The 18,318-nt window shown below is 48.4% G+C and overlaps 1 protein-coding gene across 2 annotated transcripts; it reads right to left on the bottom strand.

Moving 5' to 3' along the window:
* Window positions 1-572: 572 nt before the first annotated feature.
* Rad51d (RAD51 paralog D) lies at window positions 573-17,172 on the bottom strand. 2 transcript variants are annotated; one of them, XM_041664963.1, is made up of 10 exons: window positions 16,918-17,172; window positions 16,168-16,229; window positions 15,888-16,006; window positions 11,898-11,979; window positions 11,529-11,663; window positions 10,959-11,054; window positions 7,372-7,465; window positions 7,203-7,273; window positions 1,947-2,114; window positions 573-1,779 (listed from the first exon to the last, which is right to left on the bottom strand). In XM_041664963.1, exons 1-10 carry the CDS (start codon window positions 16,997-16,999, stop codon window positions 1,696-1,698), a joined length of 993 nt encoding a protein of 330 aa, XP_041520897.1. In that variant the 5' UTR covers window positions 17,000-17,172; the 3' UTR covers window positions 573-1,695. The 2 variants fall into 2 exon arrangements, with proteins under 2 accessions (XP_041520897.1, XP_041520899.1); XM_041664965.1 differs by having other exon boundaries at window positions 7,372-7,462.
* Between the last annotated feature and the right edge of the window lie 1,146 nt (window positions 17,173-18,318).

Here is an 18,318-nt window from a genome sequence, read left to right as displayed (position 1 = left end):
GTCCCCTGTCTCCCCCTCCCCCACCTCCAGTCTCAGAAAGCTCAACTTCCTGACTTGAGACCATCAAGCACAGCATCCAGTAGGTATTACACATTTTGTCTAATTTCAAACAAACAATGACCTCCTTGTACTCATTCTCCACCCTTTATGTTTGCTTCTATCCTGCTACACCCATCAGGGTTTCTCTGTGTAACAGAGCCCTGGCTGTCCTGGAACTCATTTTCTAGACCAGGTTAGCCTTGAACTCACAGAGATTCTCCTGCTTCTGCCTCTCTAGTGCTAGGATTAAAGGCACGTGCCACCATGCCCAGCATATTTTCCTTATTACATTTTTATCATCATGTGTGAGGGCACGCACGTGCGGAGGTCAGAGGACGACCTGCAGGAGTCAACCCATTGTGTGGGATTCAGGGTTTGAACTCAGGTTGTCAGGCTTGGAGGCAAGCATCTCTATCTGCTGAGCCATCGCATTGGCTCTAAATATCAGATTTTGTAACTCTGGTCCAGTTTTCTGCAGCTAAGACACAACTAATTATACAACAGGCTCTCTAACCAAGCGTGACCTTCCTGTAAAAAATGTGGTCCGTAAACAATCCTGATCATTTCTTTACTCCATCTTTTATTTTCCATTCCCTGGTACCATCCTCCCCTCTGAGCCAGAGTTACGACTCTCAGATGGATGGCCACAGTGTTGGTAACAGACAGGGGGTTATTTTATTCACTAAGACACGAGGCTGTGGTACAGCTGGCAGGACGAGAGGTGTAATTACACTGCATCTTAGAGCCACCAGCAATGAATTTCTGTATAAAAGACTAGATTTGCCATGTATTATTTATACCAGCATCAATTTTCCCAGCTGGTTCTATTTACTGTGCAAATTCTCCTCTGTCTGTTTATGGGTCAGGCCACGGTTCAGCCCCTCTGGTTACTCTATACTGAGGAAGAGCCCCACAGGGCACCATGCATACGAAACAAGTGTCTGGTTCACTGGGAGCAGGTCATATCCTTCCTCCCTGGTAAATTATATCCCTGGGACAGCAGCGAGCCCATGTTCTCACCTATCAGGGTGATGTACGCAGGTGTGTGAAACCCAGTCAGCAAGCAGGGAAGAACTCATTCTCTGAGAGTCCCACCGCAGGAACTGAAAAACAACCTTCTTGGGGAAAATCAGCTGGCTCTAGGGCTCAGGGGACTTCCTTTTTATATATTTTTAAGAGAGGGACATATAGAAAGAGCTTCATATTTCTGAGGTTGTTTCTACTGAGTAACTCAGAGACAAAAGAAGTCCCATCTTGCAGGTGGGAAAACAGAGGCCCAAATAAATGGGGATGGGTGGGATGAAGGCTTCCTGGCTCAATTACTGTGTGATGGATGTTGACACACGGGGCCAGGAAGCTATTCATCCAGTCACGACTGTGATTCTTCAGAGACGCCCCAAGCTAGGCTGACCTCAACCCCCACTAGAGACAAATGGTGGACACAAAGGAAGAAAACTTGAGCCCACGATGGACTTCTAGGCCCATCCCCCCCAGTTCCCCACTGCCACGTCCTCTGGCCAGTGGCTCCGTGAGATCCCACAGAGTGAAGCTGAGGAAACTGAAGCTTGTCTCCGACAAGCCTGACACCCACACTGCCAGGTCCCTAGTGGCAGTGACCAGCAGCTGACGGGCAAGAACGCTGTCCAATCAACAGTGTCAGGTCTGTTCGGCAGGCAGTTCTGGGCTCTGCTCCTCAGTCCCCAGAGTCCCAATGTCTATCACCTCCTGCAGACCTGTGGGCTGGAAGGAGAGATAGGAGAGAGGGAGCGATAGAATCAAGCAATCTTAAGTGGCCAGCTTTTGCTTCAGGGTTTTGGCATCAAAGAATCCTTCAGGAAGATACCAGTGGGCGTGGAAACCACCCTCTCCAGGGCCCAAGATCCTTGGCATCCCCTGGGCTGGCTCACCTGGCGAGGAGACTTGGTCAGACACACTGTGCGTTGGCTACTACCTAATGTTCCAGCCCCTTCAAGGACATCCAGGAGAATTCGGGTACTGGGCACAAAGCTCCAGGAGCGTCCCAGAGCAGGTTTGAACCTCCTTCCATCTCTGTCTCGGGTCAAGTGGTTGGTCACCTGCAGGAAGGGACAGAGATCCATGATGGCAGTGCAGAGGACACCTGCCCTACCGCCTCATTATACAGACAAGAAATCTGAGATCTCTGACTCTCCCGGGCGGTATAACTTACAGCTGAATCTAGAGCTACAACCCAGGGCTCCTGATCCACACCCAGCTTCCCACAAAGTCCCGGTGCTTTGGGTCTGACACAAAGCCAGGGGCACCTTTAGTCATTCTCTCCTGTAGAGGAGCCATTGCTGGGTTTGGGTCTGCCAAAGGTATCCTGAGACCAGTGCACTCAATCCTTGGCATCTGGAGTGTGTCTGCTGGGGTGAGGGGAGTCCCACTTTGGGACTAATTTTTTTTTCCCCTTGGCAACTGCCCTGGAACTCGCTCTGTAGACCAAGCAGGCTGGTCTTGAACTCACAGAGATCCACTTGTCTCTGCCTCCCGAGAGCTGGGATTAAAGGTGTACGCCACCACCGCCCGTCTCTCTGGGACGAGTTTTAAGCAAGCCAGACACATTGACTATGATTCCTTCCCTATAGCCACGCACCCACAAACATCCAGAAGCCAGGAGAGGAAGGTCCAGGACCTCGAACTTGAACAAAAGAGCAGGGAAACAGTCTTTCACACTGCCTGCAGGTGCACAGATTAGTATATTATTTCCTCAAAAATGGGAGATGACCTATTTAAAACACATGCAGTTCAGTGTGGTGATGCATGTCCGTAGTTACAGTCCCTCAGGATGTTCAAGTAGGACTGCTACTTCAATCTAGGAGTTTGAGGCCAGCCTGAGCAGCCTAGTGTAAAACACATAAAAGTTTCAATAATTACACTCCTCTAACCCCAGCACTCAGGAGGCAGAAGCAGGTGGATCTCTGTGAGTTCAAGGCCAGCCTAGTTTACAAAGGGAGTTCCAAAACAGCCAGGGCTATGTAGAGAGAACCTATCTCAAAACAAAAAAAGGCAGGAAATACAATGTACAGAGTTATGCACAGGAGTGCTAGCTGTAAGGGCTGGAGCGTGGTCACCAGCTAAGAGCACATGCTGCTCCTGCAGAGGACCGACTTCTGTTCTTGCACTGAGCTGCTTCCTGTCCTAATAGTCTCCCCTCCCTAGAGGTTATTACAGACAGATCTTTGCTGTTAGTTTTCTTTTCCAAGCTCAGGAAGCACTTTTTTAAGTCTGCATACTTTTCATAAAAAGATTAAAGAGCTAAATATAAGACTCAAGTTGTTATCAATCTTTACACCCGAGGAACCACACTGATAGTCTATCCCTGTAAAGTCTTTTTCTTTTGCATATATTCTTACAGTTTTAGACAATTTTTTTTAAGATTTTATTTTTATAGCTGGGCAGTGGTGGTACACTCCTTTAATCCCAGCATTTAGGAGACCAGAGTAGGTGATCTCTGTGAGTTCAAGGCCAGGCTTGACTACAGAGCGAGTTCCAAGACAGCCAGGGCTACACAGAGACACCCTGTCTTAAAAAAATCAAAACCAGCTGGGTGGTGGTGGTGCACGGCTTTAATCCCAGCGCTCGGAAGGCAGAGGCAGGTGGATTTCTGTGAGTTCGAGGCCAGTCTGGTCTACAAGAGCTAGTTCCAGGAAAGGTTTGAAAGCTAGAGAAACCCTATCTCGAAAAACAAACAAAAAATAAAAACCAAAAAATTAACATCTCAGGCCATTATTTTCTGCATTCTTACACAGATCCTTTTTTCTATTTGCATTATTGAATAAAATAAAAGAAATAAAAAGGAAGAACATGACTGCTCCTAGGTATGGGGTGAGGAGGTTTATTGTAGATAATAAGGGAGAAAGCAGCCAGAGGCATCTGGAAGGGTCCAGAGTGAACATGACCAGCAGACTGAGCAGGGCCATGTGAGGAGAGGGGGGAGGGAAAGCAAGAAAGGAGCCACTGACCAAGAGAGGCAGCCTGTGCCAAGAGACCGGCGAAGCCAAAATGGCTGAGTCATATAGGGTCCAGACAAGCTGAGGGAAGGGACAGCCCCGGCCCCGGGCTGGAGAGTTCAGGGTAAGGGGCAGGGTATGCCAGCCAGGAGAACCCTGTAACAGGTAGGAACTGAGGGATGCTGGGAGAACCTGGCAGCCAGAATTTGCTTTGATATGTTAGGCATCTCATCCATTTGTTCCAGGTTTGGGACCTAACGATTATCATCTTTTTCTGTTTTGTTTTATTAAGACAGAATTTCATTATGTATCCCAAAATATCCTTGAATTTGAGATCCTCCTGCTGCAGCCTCTGAGTTCAAAGAGCAAAGCATGAGTCACTGTACCTAGTTCATGATGCAGATTCTTTTTTTTTTTTTTTTTTTGGTTTTTCGAGACAGGGTTTCTCTGTGGCTTTGGAGTCTGTCCTGGAACTAGCTCTGTAGACCAGGCTGGTCTCGAACTCACAGAGATCCTCCTGCCTCTGCCTCCCGAGTGCTGGGATTAAAGGCATGTGCCACCATCGCCCGGCTTGATGCAGATTCTTTACGATGGCCATTTTTTTTTTTTTTTTTTTTTTTTTGGTTTTTCGAGACAGGGTTTCTCTGTAGCTTTTGGTGCCTGTCCCGGAACTAGCTTTTATAGACCAGGCTGGCCTCGAACTCCCAGAGATCTGCCTGCCTCTGCCTCTCGAGTGCTGGGATTAAAGGCGTGCGCCACCATCGCCCGGCACTACGATGGCCATTTTTAAGGAGGGCATGAGGGCACATGCCTGCAATCCCAGTCCTGGAGGCTGAGACAGGAGGAGTCTATGGGTTCAAGGCTGGCCTGGGCTACAAGGTGAAACCCTGTTAAAGACAAACATACTTGATTTACTAGAATAATTCTTGGGCCAGATGGCCCAAACTCTTCTATCCTATAATGATTTTCCCAATTCCTAATCATGGAGTGTTTAAATAATTACTGCTTTTATTCTGTAATAAAATTACAGTGCTAATTGTGGGGGTAACGCCTGTAATTCCAACACTTGGGAAGGGGAGGCAGAAGGTTCAGAAGTTCAAGGCCAGCCTCAGATAATGAGTTCAAAGACAGTATGGGCAACATAGGACTTTCTTCAAAAGAAAAGAAACACTTTTATCATGAAAGGGACCCAAGGGGTTTGTGGGGGAGAATGAGGAAGTGGGGGAAGAGGGTGCTGGGGGATGGGCCGGAGAGAAGGCTCAACAGTTAAGAGCACTGGCTGCTCTTCTAGAGGAGGTTCAGTTTCCAGCACCTACACGGCAGCTCATGGTAACTCCAGTTCTTGGGGCTCTGACACCTTCACACCAATGCATATAAAATAAATTTAAATTAGAAAAAAAAGAGGGAGGCCCTGCTGATGACATCACATCTCATGGATTTCTTCAGCCCCTTTCCTACCATTCAATATTTTTTTTAATATTTATTTATTTATATGGATACAGTATTGTGTCTGCCTGCAGGCCAGAAGAGGGCACCAGATCTCATTACAGATAGTTGTGAGCCACCATGTGGTTGCTGGGAACTGAACTCAGGACCTTTGGAAGAGCAGACAATGCTCTTAACCACTGAGCCATCTCTCCAGCCCCCCCCCCCCCCATTCAATATTTAAACAAAATGTTTGAGCCCCTCAAAACAAAACAAGGCACAAAAGAAAAAACAGTAAACACTTTTTTTTTTTTTTGGTTTTTTTGAGACAGGGTTTCTCTGTGGTTTTGGAACCTGTCCTGGAACTAGCTCTTGTAGACCAGGCTGGTCTCGAACTCACAGAGATCCGCCTGCCTCTGCCTCCCAAGTGCTGGGATTAAAGGGGTGCGGCGCCACCACCCGGCCAGTAAACACTTTTTAAAAATAAAGATTTGTCATTATTATTTTGTTTTTAAAGTGTGTGGGGTTTTGTCTGCATGTATATCTATTCACTACATGCATGCCTTGTACCCATGAAGGCCAGAAGAGGGTGTTAGATCCTCGGAGACTGGAGCTACTGGGGGTTGTGAGCTGCCATGTTTGTGCTGGGAATCGAACCTAGGTCCTATGAAAGAACGGCCAGTGTTTTAAACAGCTTGTCCACCTCTGCCTTTATCCTATCTATCTATCTATCTATCCATCCATCCATTTATTTGTTTATTCATTTGTTTATTTATTTATTTATTTTTGAGACAAGGTTTCTCTGTGTAGTCCTAGCTGTCCTAGAACTCACTCTGTAGACCAGGCTAGCCTTGAACTCAGAGAGCCATCTGCCTCTGCCTCCCAGACTAAAGGTGTATGTGTATGCTGGGAGTGCTGATGCCAGTGGTGGTCAGATTCCCCTGGAGCTAGAGTTGAGAGCCACCCAATGTGCCTGGGACTGAGAACTTGACAGGGTAAGGAGATAGCACATCCTATAGAGAGAAAGTTCACTCTTTAGATTTACTTCAATAATACAACTTAGAAAGAATGGAGCTGGAAAGATGGCTCAGCAGGAAAAAGTGCTTTCCTGGAAAGTCTGGATGCCCGAGTGTGATCCTAGTACCAGGTAAAAACGCTAGTGGTTTGCATCTGCAATCCCAGTCCTGGCATCCTACGGAGACCGTTAGAAGCAGAGACAAGGACAATCAGTCAGACCAGAAGTGAAATGGCAGAGATAAGATTCATCTCAAAACCAAGGTGGAAGGAGAGAACTGACTCCTAAAAATTGTCCTCTGACCTCCCCACGTGTGCCATGGCACACACATGCCTGTCCTCTTCTGAGCATGAGCACATATACACCAGTAACAATGAAATAGGTTATAGAGACACAGAGCAAGAGCCAGGTGCTGGCGGCGCATGCCTTTAATCCCAGCAGGAGAAAGCAGAGGCAGGCGGATCACTGAGTTTGCAGCTAGCCTAGTCTACAGAATGAGTTTCAGGATAGCCAAGGTTATACAAAGAAATCCTGTCTTGAAAAACCAATCAACCAACCAACCAAACAAACAAATAAAAAGACCCCCAAAACAAGATAGTCCCTAGTCCAAACCCCTCTGACCTGTGGAAGCTGAGCTCTGCACTCTGGCCTCTGCCTTAAGGACTATTATAGTTTCAAGCTGACATTTAAGAGAAACAGAAAGCTAGCCTAGCTACACCTAGAAACCATGTTCATAGGAAAAGTCTCCTCACCACCACTGCCACACCCAGGTCCCGGGCCAGGATCTTGAGCTCTCGGGCCAGCTGCATCATCAAGGCCAGGCCTGGGGGAGGAGCAAAGGAGAGGGGCAGCAGAGAGCAAAAGGCCAGGGCAGGGAGGTGAAGTCTCCACCCTGTCCCCAGGTTCCCCCTCGCTACTTACCTTCCCTCTGCTGACCTCCCAGAAGTGGGGTGACCACTGCGGTGACAGAATCCACAATCACGACCTTCACAGTGCCTGAAGAAGCTGTCGCCTGCTGGGATGGGAAAAGCAGTGGTGGACCAGTGACCTCTAGGGGACGCCCGGGGCAAGCGCTCTACTAGAAGAGGGAGGCCAGCGAGATGGCTCAGCAGATAAAGGTGATTGCTGCACAAGCCTGGCAGATCAAGTTTGATCCCTGGAACCCAAGTAAAGACGGAAGGAGAGAACCAACTCCACAGAGTTGGCCTCTCTGACCCCCACCCCCCTATACACACGCAGGGTGGCATGCATGTGCTCACAGTTGTACATGTGTGTACATACACACACAACTGAAAAAATGAAGTTTAATCTTTTTTTTTTTTTTAAAAAAAGAAGACAGTCATAAACAACCTTTCTTACCCCAAATCTGGCTGTACAGGCCTCACTGAAGCACCTCCCCGACCCATTCAAAAGCATAACAGACTCCACTGAGGATTTAGAAGACAGGGATGGCTTAAGCCACAGGACACCATAAGCTCTCATTTGGGAACCCCATGCAGATTCCAGTGGCAATCTCACACCCAGCCTGTTAGCCCCCTCTCCTCTTCAGAATCCCCTCACTGCTGCTCAGTTTCACTTCAAATCCCCAGGATTTGCTTTATTTGCCGAAGAGTTAGCTCTCCACTAAGGCACCCAGGGTCTGGGGCATGCTGGGAATGCACTCTACCTGAGCTACATCCTCAGCCCCTTAGTCTTATTCACGTTTCCATCTCCTAGAGTTTACCTCCTAAGCCCTCCTCTCCCATAGCTACCATGGTTCCAAATAAAGACAACTGTTTCAGTGGGGCTGTGGTGGTGCACACCTTTAACCCCAGGACTGGGAGGGAGGGGGGTGTGCGCAAGCCTGGTCTACAGGGCGAGTTCCAGAACGGCCAGGGCTACACAGAGAAACCCTGTTTCAAAAAACAAACAACAAATAAAGACCGTTGTTTCTCTAAGAACCAGATGCCATTTCTCACACTATTATCTGGTTTCTTTACACACATGTGAGCATGATCCTAGCGTCTGTAGATCTAAGCTGTCTTCCATGCTTCCTTTCTTCTCTCCCTTACTTCTCAGATCCTGATTCTGCTTACATGTATTGTTTCCACTGCCCACTGGCCAAGCCTTGACTATTTGGCATTTCTGCTCTGCCTTTTGTGTGTCTCAGTTCCAGCCTTCCGGCCTCTGACTCCTAACCTGTTACCAATGTGTCTAAGAGGATGGCAGAAATGTGAGAAGTTAAAACCAACCAGCTTGGGGCTAAAGAGATGGCTCAGCGGTTGGAAGCATTGGTTGCTTTTCCAGAGGACCAGGGTCCAGTTCCCAGCACCCACATGGCAGCTCACAATTGCCTGTAACTCTTATTCCAGGGGATCCAGCAGATCCATCTCACACAGATAGAGATGCAGGCAGAACATCAATGTATGTAAAATACAAATAAGTAAAACAAACAAACAAACAAACAAAACCAACCGTCTTAGGCACTTCTCAGCTCTATCCAGCTAAACGGCAGAGCAAGCCCTTTGCTGCTTTTGCCGAGGATCTGGGTTTGATTCCAGCAGCCGCAAGAGGGCTCATAACTTTCTGTAACTAAGTTCCAGGGGAATTAAATGTCCTCTTCTTGCCTCCAAGGGCACCAGGCAAGCACGCCATGGATATACATTCATACACACAGAATACAATTTTTAAAACTTAAAAAAAAAAAAAAACAAGTCAAGAGCCATTCAAAATCTCCTTCTCCCTTCCTTATAAACATTAGTCTGAACATGTTCAGGTACTGGGTAGAAATCTCCTGACATCAGTGAGGATGGGCCCAGCCCCCAGTTCTAGATACGTATAGAGATGATTTTTTTTTTTTTTTTTTGGTTTTTCGAGACAGGGTTTCTCTGTGGCTTTGGAGCCTGTCCTGGGACTAGCTCTGTAGACCAGGCTGGTCTCGAACTCACAGAGATCCGCCTGCCTCTGCCTCCCGAGTGCTGGGATTAAAGGCGTGCGCCACCATCGCCCGGTATAGAGATGATTTGCTTTTGGCTACGACTGGAGGGATACCTCAGTGGCAGCGTTTGCCTAATGGGTATAGGCCTGGATTAGATCCCTAGTGTCACAAAAAATATTTATTTACGTATTTATTTGTGTGTGTGTGTGTGCGCACACATGTAGTCATGACACGGCACTTGGAGTCAGTGGATAACTTGCAGAAGTTAGTTCTTTCCTTCCACCATGTGGATCCTGAGACTCGAACTTGGGCTGTAAGGATTGGCAGCAAGGGCCTTTGTCCATGAAACTTCCTCACCAGATCCGTATCATCACAACTAAAAAAACAAACCTGTATTGGCAGCACGCGTCTTTAATTCCAGCACTCGGGAGGCAGAGGCAGAGGCAGGTGGATCTCTGTGAGTTCAAGGCTAGCCTGCTCTACAGTTCCAGAACATCCAGGGCTACACTGAGAAACCCTGTCTTGAAAAACCAAAAAACCAAACCAACCTGGCTAACTAAATGTAAGAAGAGGGATAAAGGCCCTTGCTGCCAATCCTTACAGCCCAAGTTCGAGTCTCAGGATCCACATGGTGGAAGGAACGAACTAACTTCTGCAAGGTATCCACTGACTCCAAGTGTTATGTTATGACTGTATGTGCACATGCACACACATACACACAAATAAATACATAATTTTTTGTTTTCTTTTTGGTGACACTGGGGATCTAATCTGCTAGTGGTCCTAGAGTAGTAACCTTTTTCTTTTTTTGTTGGGTTTTTCAAGACAGGGTTTCTCTGTGTAGCCCTGGCTGTCCTGGAACTCACTCTGTAGACCAGGCTGGCCTCGAACTCAGAGATCCATCTGCCTCTGCCTCCCAATTTCTGGGATTAAAGGTGTATATCACCACTGCCCAGCTACATTTTTGTCTTAATAAAAGGGAAGAGATAATAAAAAATCATCTATCGCTCACCTTGCTTGAATATGGAGCACATGTGGCTGTGGACAAAATGCTTGGGGCTACAGCAGCCACTTGCTGTAGTGGCGATTTTGAGGCAAAGAGCTAGAGAATCAGACACAGGACTCAATGCCAGCCTTCAGTATCACTAAAGATAATCAGATTGTCTCAAGAGTCAAGTCTCCTAGCCAGATGTTCTGAAGCATTATCTTTAATCTCAGCATTCAAGAGACAGGGCAGGAGGAATCTCTGTAAATTCCCAACCAGGCAGGGTACCTAGCAAGACCCCCCACACGCATAGTTTCCTAACTGATTTCAGTGAGTAATGCAGAGGTGAAGACTATATAATCCTCTACTCAAGGAGCTCACTGTTGTACAGGGCTGGTATCCTGTAAACAATGAAGCAGATGAATTGTGAATTAAGCTGCACGGAATTCCACCTGGGGCGCGGGCAGGCAGGGGTGGAGGGAGGGAGAGGCAAACACAGCTGGGCTGTTACACTGGACACAGGTATTCCAAACAGCGTCAGTGGTAGGACACGTGCCTCAAAACAGACAACACCTGGCCCGTTGGGTGAAGCAGAAACAGGCTCACCTGCTGGGCCATGGCGCCCCGTAGGTCCTGCAGCATATCCAGCATCCTGAAGATGTCAAACACATGCGCCACCTGTATCCTCCGGAGAGCACCTGCCTGCGGGGTGGGAAAGAGAAGCAGGGACTTGCAATAAAGAGCAATCATAAAGCTGAGAAGGCAAAGAGGCACTTAGACACAGTGCTGGCAGCCAGAATGGCAAATGGGTTTTGCCTAATGGGCTGGATCTTACAGTGGTGATACCTGGGCACTGAGCTGTAGGACATTCAGAATTCAGCGGGAAGGACAGATATGATTGATTAGTGATGCCTGCCCTGGCAAGAAATGGGCTGGAAACACAGATGCAGGGCTTTGCTGGCTCTGATTTACGGTATTCGAGGACTTGGAAGTTCCTGGAGAATCAGTGTGGGTGGCATCCAAGCTGGGATGATGACATTAACACGAGCAGCTCTAGGAAAGCAGAGGACTCTCCAGTTTCAAAGCAAGAAATGATGGTTCTTACAGATGGTGTAAAGAGTCATGGAGTCTTCTAGCATCGAGATTTTAAAGGAACCCAGCCATCTTGCCCCCTACCTGTTTCTCCTCGTCTTGGGTTCTAGCCTGTAGCAGCTGGAGGAGGCGGGACGCTGTCATTCCTCCATTGGAATCGACGTACAGTACATTCTGCTGCAGGCTGTGGGCCACATTTGCAGCCACACAGAGACATACCTTCAGAGACAAGATGGGGTGCTGGGTAAACCTAAGCCCTTGGAAGGCAGCTTCTCCACCATAGCCTGCCCAGATTCCAACAACATACACTGGCCAAGGCCACGTCCGCTCTCAGTGCCCATCTGGTCTGTTCTGACCTTGCAACCCACAGGGTCATCCGCAAGAACTCCCCAAGGAATCCAGGCCAATGCACCCACCTCCCCCAACCCTCCCTGCTGCTGGTCCCAAGGGTACCTGGGTTTTTCCGCTACCTGGGCCGCCCGCAATTTCAGTCACCTCTCCAGTATAGAGGCCAGCATCAAGTAGTTTGTCCAGGCTGATGGTGGAAGAGGAGAGAACGGGGATGGGCAAAGAGAGGAGAGAAGAAACTATTAAAAAGCAGATAAATTTGGGGAGTAAATTGGGCATGGTGACAGATGCCTTTAATCCCAACATCAGGGAGGCAAAGGCAGGCCTCTGTGAGGTCAGGGGCCACATGAGACCCTGACTTAAAAAAAAAAAAAGGAAAAGAAAGGAAAAAACATATTTGGGGAGATAGCTTGATGGTAGAGTACTTGCTTATCACATGCAAACCCCTGAGTTTGATCTCTAGTATTGGGGGTTGGGGTCAGGGAAAGTTGGCATTCACTAATGTAGAATCTTGTAACCTATGAACACGGAAAGTCTCTCCATTTATTTGGGTCACCATTGATCTTCTTCATTGGCATTTTTCATTTCCAGCATACAAATTCTACACGGGCTTTGTCAGACTTAGACCCACGTATTTCATTTCCTTAGATGCGACAGCAAATGGCATTGTGTTTTTAATTTCAGTTTTCACATGTTCATTGTGAGTGCAGAGAAGTGCAATTGATTTTTATGTGTTGATCTTGTATCCCCAGACCTTGCTAAACTCGATTATTAATTCTGGGAGTGTGTAATTATTTTTTATTTGCTTGTTTTTGTCTGCCTCCCTCATCTGGTAGGAGCACCCCGGGGGCAAAGACTGGGTCTTTATCCCTGTTGTGTCTCTGAGTGTTAGCACAGAGCTGAACGCCCTGCAGGCACACAGTAAATGTTACTGAAGAAATGAAAAGAACAGTGAGCGGCTTGACTGTCAAAACTCTGGCTGTGGAAACCTCGAGATGAACCTCAAAACATGGCCACTTCCTAAGCCCCTGAACCACCTGGAACAGGTTACTACCCTCCATGTGCTGCCCAGGACAGGGGCTGAAGTTTCTGTGTTGCATACAGGTGCACACACTCACACGGATACCTATACATAGTTATTAAGCTAAAATAATCTCTTTAAAAAGCCAGCTGTGGTGGTGTACATTTATCTTTTAAATTTTATTTATTTATTTTTGGTTTTTCAAGACGGGGTTCTCTGTGCAGCTATGGCTATTCTGGAACTCACTCTGTAGACTAGGCTGTCCTTGAACTCACAGAAATCCACTGACCTCGGCCTCTCAAGTGCTAGGATTAAAAGTATGCACCATCATACCCAGCTAAAATAAAATCTCAAAAAAAAAAAAAAATCCACCATGTACCAGACTACGAGGCTCCACCTGTATGACGTACTCCCAAACCTGCGTCCTAGACATTTCCCACTGTGTTTCTATCCCTGGCTTCTCCTCCGCTTCTGGAGTAGGGCGCCCTACTGTTATGTCCCCGTTACCTCTGAGTCTATGAATGTATGTGGAGGGACTCCGACCAGGGCTGCCTAAATGTGGGGGTTTCTCCCCACCTTTCCCACTGAACGTCCCATCAGTTACTCTTCCAGTCGTTCAGACAGCTTGCCTTCTGTTTCGTGAAGAACCTATTCCAACAGAGATGAACAGACAGAAGCTCTGGCTCGCAAGGCCTAACCAATCTCCCCCATCGACAGATCTCCCACGGTGTGCCACATGCTCTACTGCCCTGCAAAGATCTGCATCGCCCTCAGCACTCCGAGACCCACAACAAGAGTCCTGTTTAATGGTTAAATAAGATGCTGATGGTTCATAGTTAACACACATTTCATTAACTTTGACTTACTTCCAGAGTTTCAAAGCTACATCCACTATGTAGGCATGGCGCATTGTAGGGAAGTCTGAAAACCTAGCAAATCCCCTTTTCACACCTACCCCATATGATAGTAAGTCTTTTGTCACATGTCTCCTTCAACGTGTCTTCCACCGACACAAACCCTGGAGCAGCTCCACACAGCCCATACCAGTACCACCAAATCCCTGCTGGACCTCTTTGGGCTGGCCTGTCCACCCTGCACATCTCTGCTCCATGGCCTACAGATGTCACCTCCAGGCATACTGGAGAACAGTCCAGCCAGAATTAAGTCCTTAGACATGACCTCCAATGCCCAATCTACCATGCTGCAAGATCTTGAGTTGGTCCCTGAACCTGAACCCCCATTTCCTCACATACACTCATGATTTCAAGGGCAGCAAACTCTCATTAGGGGTTGTGAAGGACAGATGAAATGCATTTGTCATGCTGAGCAGTGGGTGGTGCATGCCTTTAATCCCAGCACTCGGGAGGTAGAGGCAGGCGAATCTGTGAGTTCGAGGCCAGCCTGGTCTACAGAGTGAGTTCCAGGACAGCCAGAGCTATATAGACAAACTCTGTCTCAAAAAAAAAAAAAAAAAAAAAGGAAATGGAAATATGGAAATGCATGCATGAATGCATGAAATGCTAAACACTAAACACAATGTCAGGGTCAAGGTGAGTCTGTGGCTGTGGTCTGCCAATGCCAAGGCTACCGGTGCCACCCTGAGCTCCCACCCCATGACGGCTGCTGCTGTAATCCTGCCAGGGTACCTTCTCATTGTTCCTTCTGTGGATGCCAGTTTTATAAGTTCCCTGGGCTCCAAAGCCAGTGTGCCTCCTCGGGGCACTCACAAGTCTCCCGTATACACCAACCACCATTCTTAAGAGCGGGAGCCTCACCCCACTCGTACAGATAGCATCTGCATGTGCCTGGCACCCAGTAGGAACCCAGCCAATGTTTGATGGATTACAAACACAGACCCCCAACCAGCGAGAGCAAGCACCAGACTACGCGAACCTTGCCAAGAGAATGTGTTATGAAAACAGCAAGGGCCAGACCAATCCAAAGACCTTTGTGATGGCAGTGTTATTCATCAAACTCCGCACAAACAGGCCAGGAGAGAGGTCAGGCTCACTTGGCCAGAAAATGCCAGTTGTCTTCCAATTCTTTCCCAACCCAAACAACAGAGCACAATGTAACTGCTCTTTTCAGAGAGTGAGCATGTTCCCGGCCACTGCCTCCTATGGTAAAGGCATCAGGCTCTGGATTATATATCCCTGGGCTCACCTCTGCCGGCCCCTCCTCTTAGGCTAACCACAATCTCTAACAGCTATAGCCTATGGCAGGGGTGCTCAATCTGTGGGTCCTGACTCCTCTGGGATATTGAACAATCCTTTCGCAGAGGTCACATATCAGATATTTACATTATAATTTATAACAGTAGTCAACTCACAGTTACGAAGTAGCAATGAAAATAATTCTATGGTTAGAGGTCACCACACCATGAGGAACTGTGTTAAAGGGTCAGACCTTACGTGCAGACTCCCAGGAAATCACAATCCTGTCCTGATCTCACTTGCCTTATCCCAAAGTATCAGGGACTCTACTGAAAAATGGGATATTAGTGACATCTTGCGTCATAGGACAGTGGCTCTTCACTGGGAAAAGTTGGCTCCCAGGAGATACTGAGTCATATCTGGAGATATTTTTGATTATTAAATCTAGGTGCAGGGGAAGTGATCTTGGCATCTGGTGGGCAGAGCTCAGGGATATTGCTAAATGTACAGGATATCCCTACCCCAGTAAATAATTACTTGGCCCCAAGCATCAATAGTGCTGAGGCTAAGAATCTCTGTCCTTTTACTCTAAGGAAAAAGAACTCTGGAGGGGTGGAAAGATGGCTCACTGGTTAAGAGCACTCACTGGCTGCTCTTCCAGAGGTCGTGAGTTCAATTCCCAGCAACCACATGGTGGCTCACAACCACCTGTAATGAGATCTGGCGCCCTCTTCTGGTATGTGGGCATAGCATGGAGGCAGAATACTGTATACATAATAAATAAATTAAAAAAAAAATTCTTTGGAGTCTGGATGCCTCTAAGTTCTTTGACAACTCCAGACTGCCCTCACCAGCCTGCCCGTTGTAGTCTCAGCATGAGAGGCTCGGCTTTCATCTTCTTGCCCAGGTAAGCATACAAACCTCCCAATGCCGGTGGACAGGATGGCAGTGGAAGTCTTCAGTTCCTCATAGAGGTCTGCTCCATTTAATGGGAAAGCCGAGAACTGCGCCAGCAATACCCTCCTCAGGGCAACCAGGGCCTGCCAATACGATGGACACTCAGGCTCCAGAACGCCAGACTGCCCAGCAACCAGCTTGCCCCGCCGAGCAATCCAGGTCTAGAGTTCCCCGCCTCCCACCTTTAGCTGGGGACCCGCTCTAGAAGATGCATTGGGATGGAGCTTGCACACCGTGAGCTCACCTTGTAGGACAAACTACATTTCTGGGCTACCTCCTCCAGGTTAGCAGCTGCCAGGTCCGCCACTGGAAAGAGACCAAGAGCAACTGATTAGCAACAAGAAAGGCTTAGCCTTGCCACGCTTGCCTTTTGGGAAATGGTGTTAATGTCTTGTTTTGTTTGTTCGTTTTTTTTTTTTAAAGATTTATTTACTTATTATGTATACAACATTCCTTCCATGTATGCTTGCATGCCAGAAGAGGGCACCAGATCTCATTGCAGATGGCTGTGAGCCAGCATGTGGTTGCTGGGAATTGAACTCAGGACCTCTGGAAGAGCAGTCAATGCTCTTAACCTCTGAGCCATCTCTCCAGCCCTGTTTTGTTCGTTTTTGTTTTGCGAGACAGGGTTTCTCTGTAGCCTTTGGAGCCTGTAGCCTGGAACTAGCTCTTTTAGACCAGGCTGGCTTCGAACTCACAGAGATCCTCCTGCCGCTGCCTCCCGAGTGCTGGGATTAAAGACGTGCCCTGGCACTAAGGTCTTAGTCTACTCCCAATCTCAAGCACGCAGGCCCTGATGCAGGACCCGGCGAGGAGCCCAGCACACAGTAAAGTCCTGTTTCTGGCTTGGCTCCTGTGAACCCAGCCTCCCTAGAAGGTCAGAGTATGGCCCCTGTAAAAGCGAAGCGCCCCGTACGAGTGCCAAGACCGTGGAGCCAATCCGCCAATCCCTGCGGTCGTGCCCATGTTGTGTGCTATGAGCCCACGAGGTCACCTGTCTTGATCCTTCGGCCCTTCAGAAGCTGGACGATCTCCTCGGTGAGGCCCGGGCACAGACCTGCCCTGAGCACGCCCATATTCCCTGCAAATGCGGGACGCCCCGGGGGCTGTCTGTCACGTGGGCGCCCACCGAGTGTTCTCCCCACACACACACTCTGGCGTCCCTCGGTTCCACTTCTGGAAAGGGTCCCGATGCGCCAGTGCGGGAGGAGGGGGCGGGAAGAGGATGCTGGTCCGGGTGAGGGACCCCAGCGACCTGGGCCCGCCCCCTCCCGGCGGACGCTTCCGGGTTCCGCGTCTGGCGCGTCTTCTGTGGCCCAAGCCTGCAGCGCCATCTGCCGACCAAGCGGGAAAACGCGGCGGCCTTGTGAACCGCGCCAGCTACCAGCCAGCCTCAGACACACACACACACACACACACACACACACACACACACACACACACACACACACACACACACACACACACACACACACACACACACACACACACTCTATCTCCCCCTTCTCTCCCCGCAATCTCTCTCTCCCTTTGCTCCCTCCCTCACCCCACCACCTCCTGAGAAGTCCCCTGTGTACTAGCCACCATTCGCAACGCTAGGGACACTCTCACCCTACCTATTGAGTGAAGCGCACCTGCCTTCTGGTAGGATTCATGGGAGACGACGAGAAGGAATCAATTCACACCATTTCAGATTGTATGATCCCGCGTAGTTCACAGACAGCACCCGCGCCCCTGGAGTTCCTAAAACAAAAGAAATTGCTTTAAGTTTTATCTCTTATCAGGTGTTTTGCCTGCATGAATGTCTGTGTACCGCTTGCATGACTGGCCCAAGGAGGCTAAAAGAGGGAATCAGATTCCCTTGGACTGGAGTTATAGATGGTTGTAAGCCATGGTGTGGGTGCTGGGATGTAAACCCTGGTCCTCCAGAAGAGCAACCGGTGCTCCGAACTGCTAGGTCATTTCTCTAACCCTTTTCTTTTGTTTTGTTTTTCGAGACAGGGTTTCTCTGTGGTTTTGGAGCCTGTCCTGGAACTAGCTCTTATAGACCAGGCTGGTCTCAAACTCACAGAGATCCGCCTGCCTCTGCCTACCGAGTGCTGGGATTAAAGGCGTGTGCCACCACCGCCCGGCTCTAACCCTATATTTTATGCAGGTTTTTGTTTTTGAACCAGGGTTTCTCTGTGTAGCAGCCCTGGCTGCCTTGGAACTCACTCTGTAGACCAGGCTGGCTGCAAACTCAGAGATCTGCCTGCTTCTGCCTCCAACTCCTGACACCTGGCATTTTCCAAAGATTTTAATGGGAGTAGGGGAATGCTTGATTATTTAGAACATATAAAATAAAGTTTACTATTTCGAAATGTTCTTTCTATATCCAGTGGAAAATATAAGGCAT

The sequence above is a fragment of the Microtus oregoni genome, unplaced genomic scaffold, assembly GCF_018167655.1.
Source record: "Microtus oregoni isolate MIOR12 unplaced genomic scaffold, Mior012 000015F_ref0000493, whole genome shotgun sequence".
In the NCBI taxonomy this organism is placed as follows: domain Eukaryota; kingdom Metazoa; phylum Chordata; class Mammalia; order Rodentia; family Cricetidae; genus Microtus; species Microtus oregoni.
Note: the sequence above shows the minus strand (reverse complement) of the source record. Positions and strands in the feature narration are given on the sequence as shown.

Bases quoted from the DNA above. Each gene is read 5' to 3' on its own strand.
- Rad51d (XM_041664963.1), bottom strand. From the start codon at position 16,999: ATGGGCGTGCTCAGGGCAGGTCTGTGCCCGGGCCTCACCGAGGAGATC. The intron at 7,274-7,371 runs GTAAGTAGCGAG...CTCCTCCCCCAG, and splicing joins GGGAGGTCAGCAGAGGGAAG to GCCTGGCCTTGATGATGCAG. The intron at 1,780-1,946 runs GTGAGCCAGCCC...CTCTCCTTCCAG, and splicing joins TGACCAAGTCTCCTCGCCAG to CCCACAGGTCTGCAGGAGGT.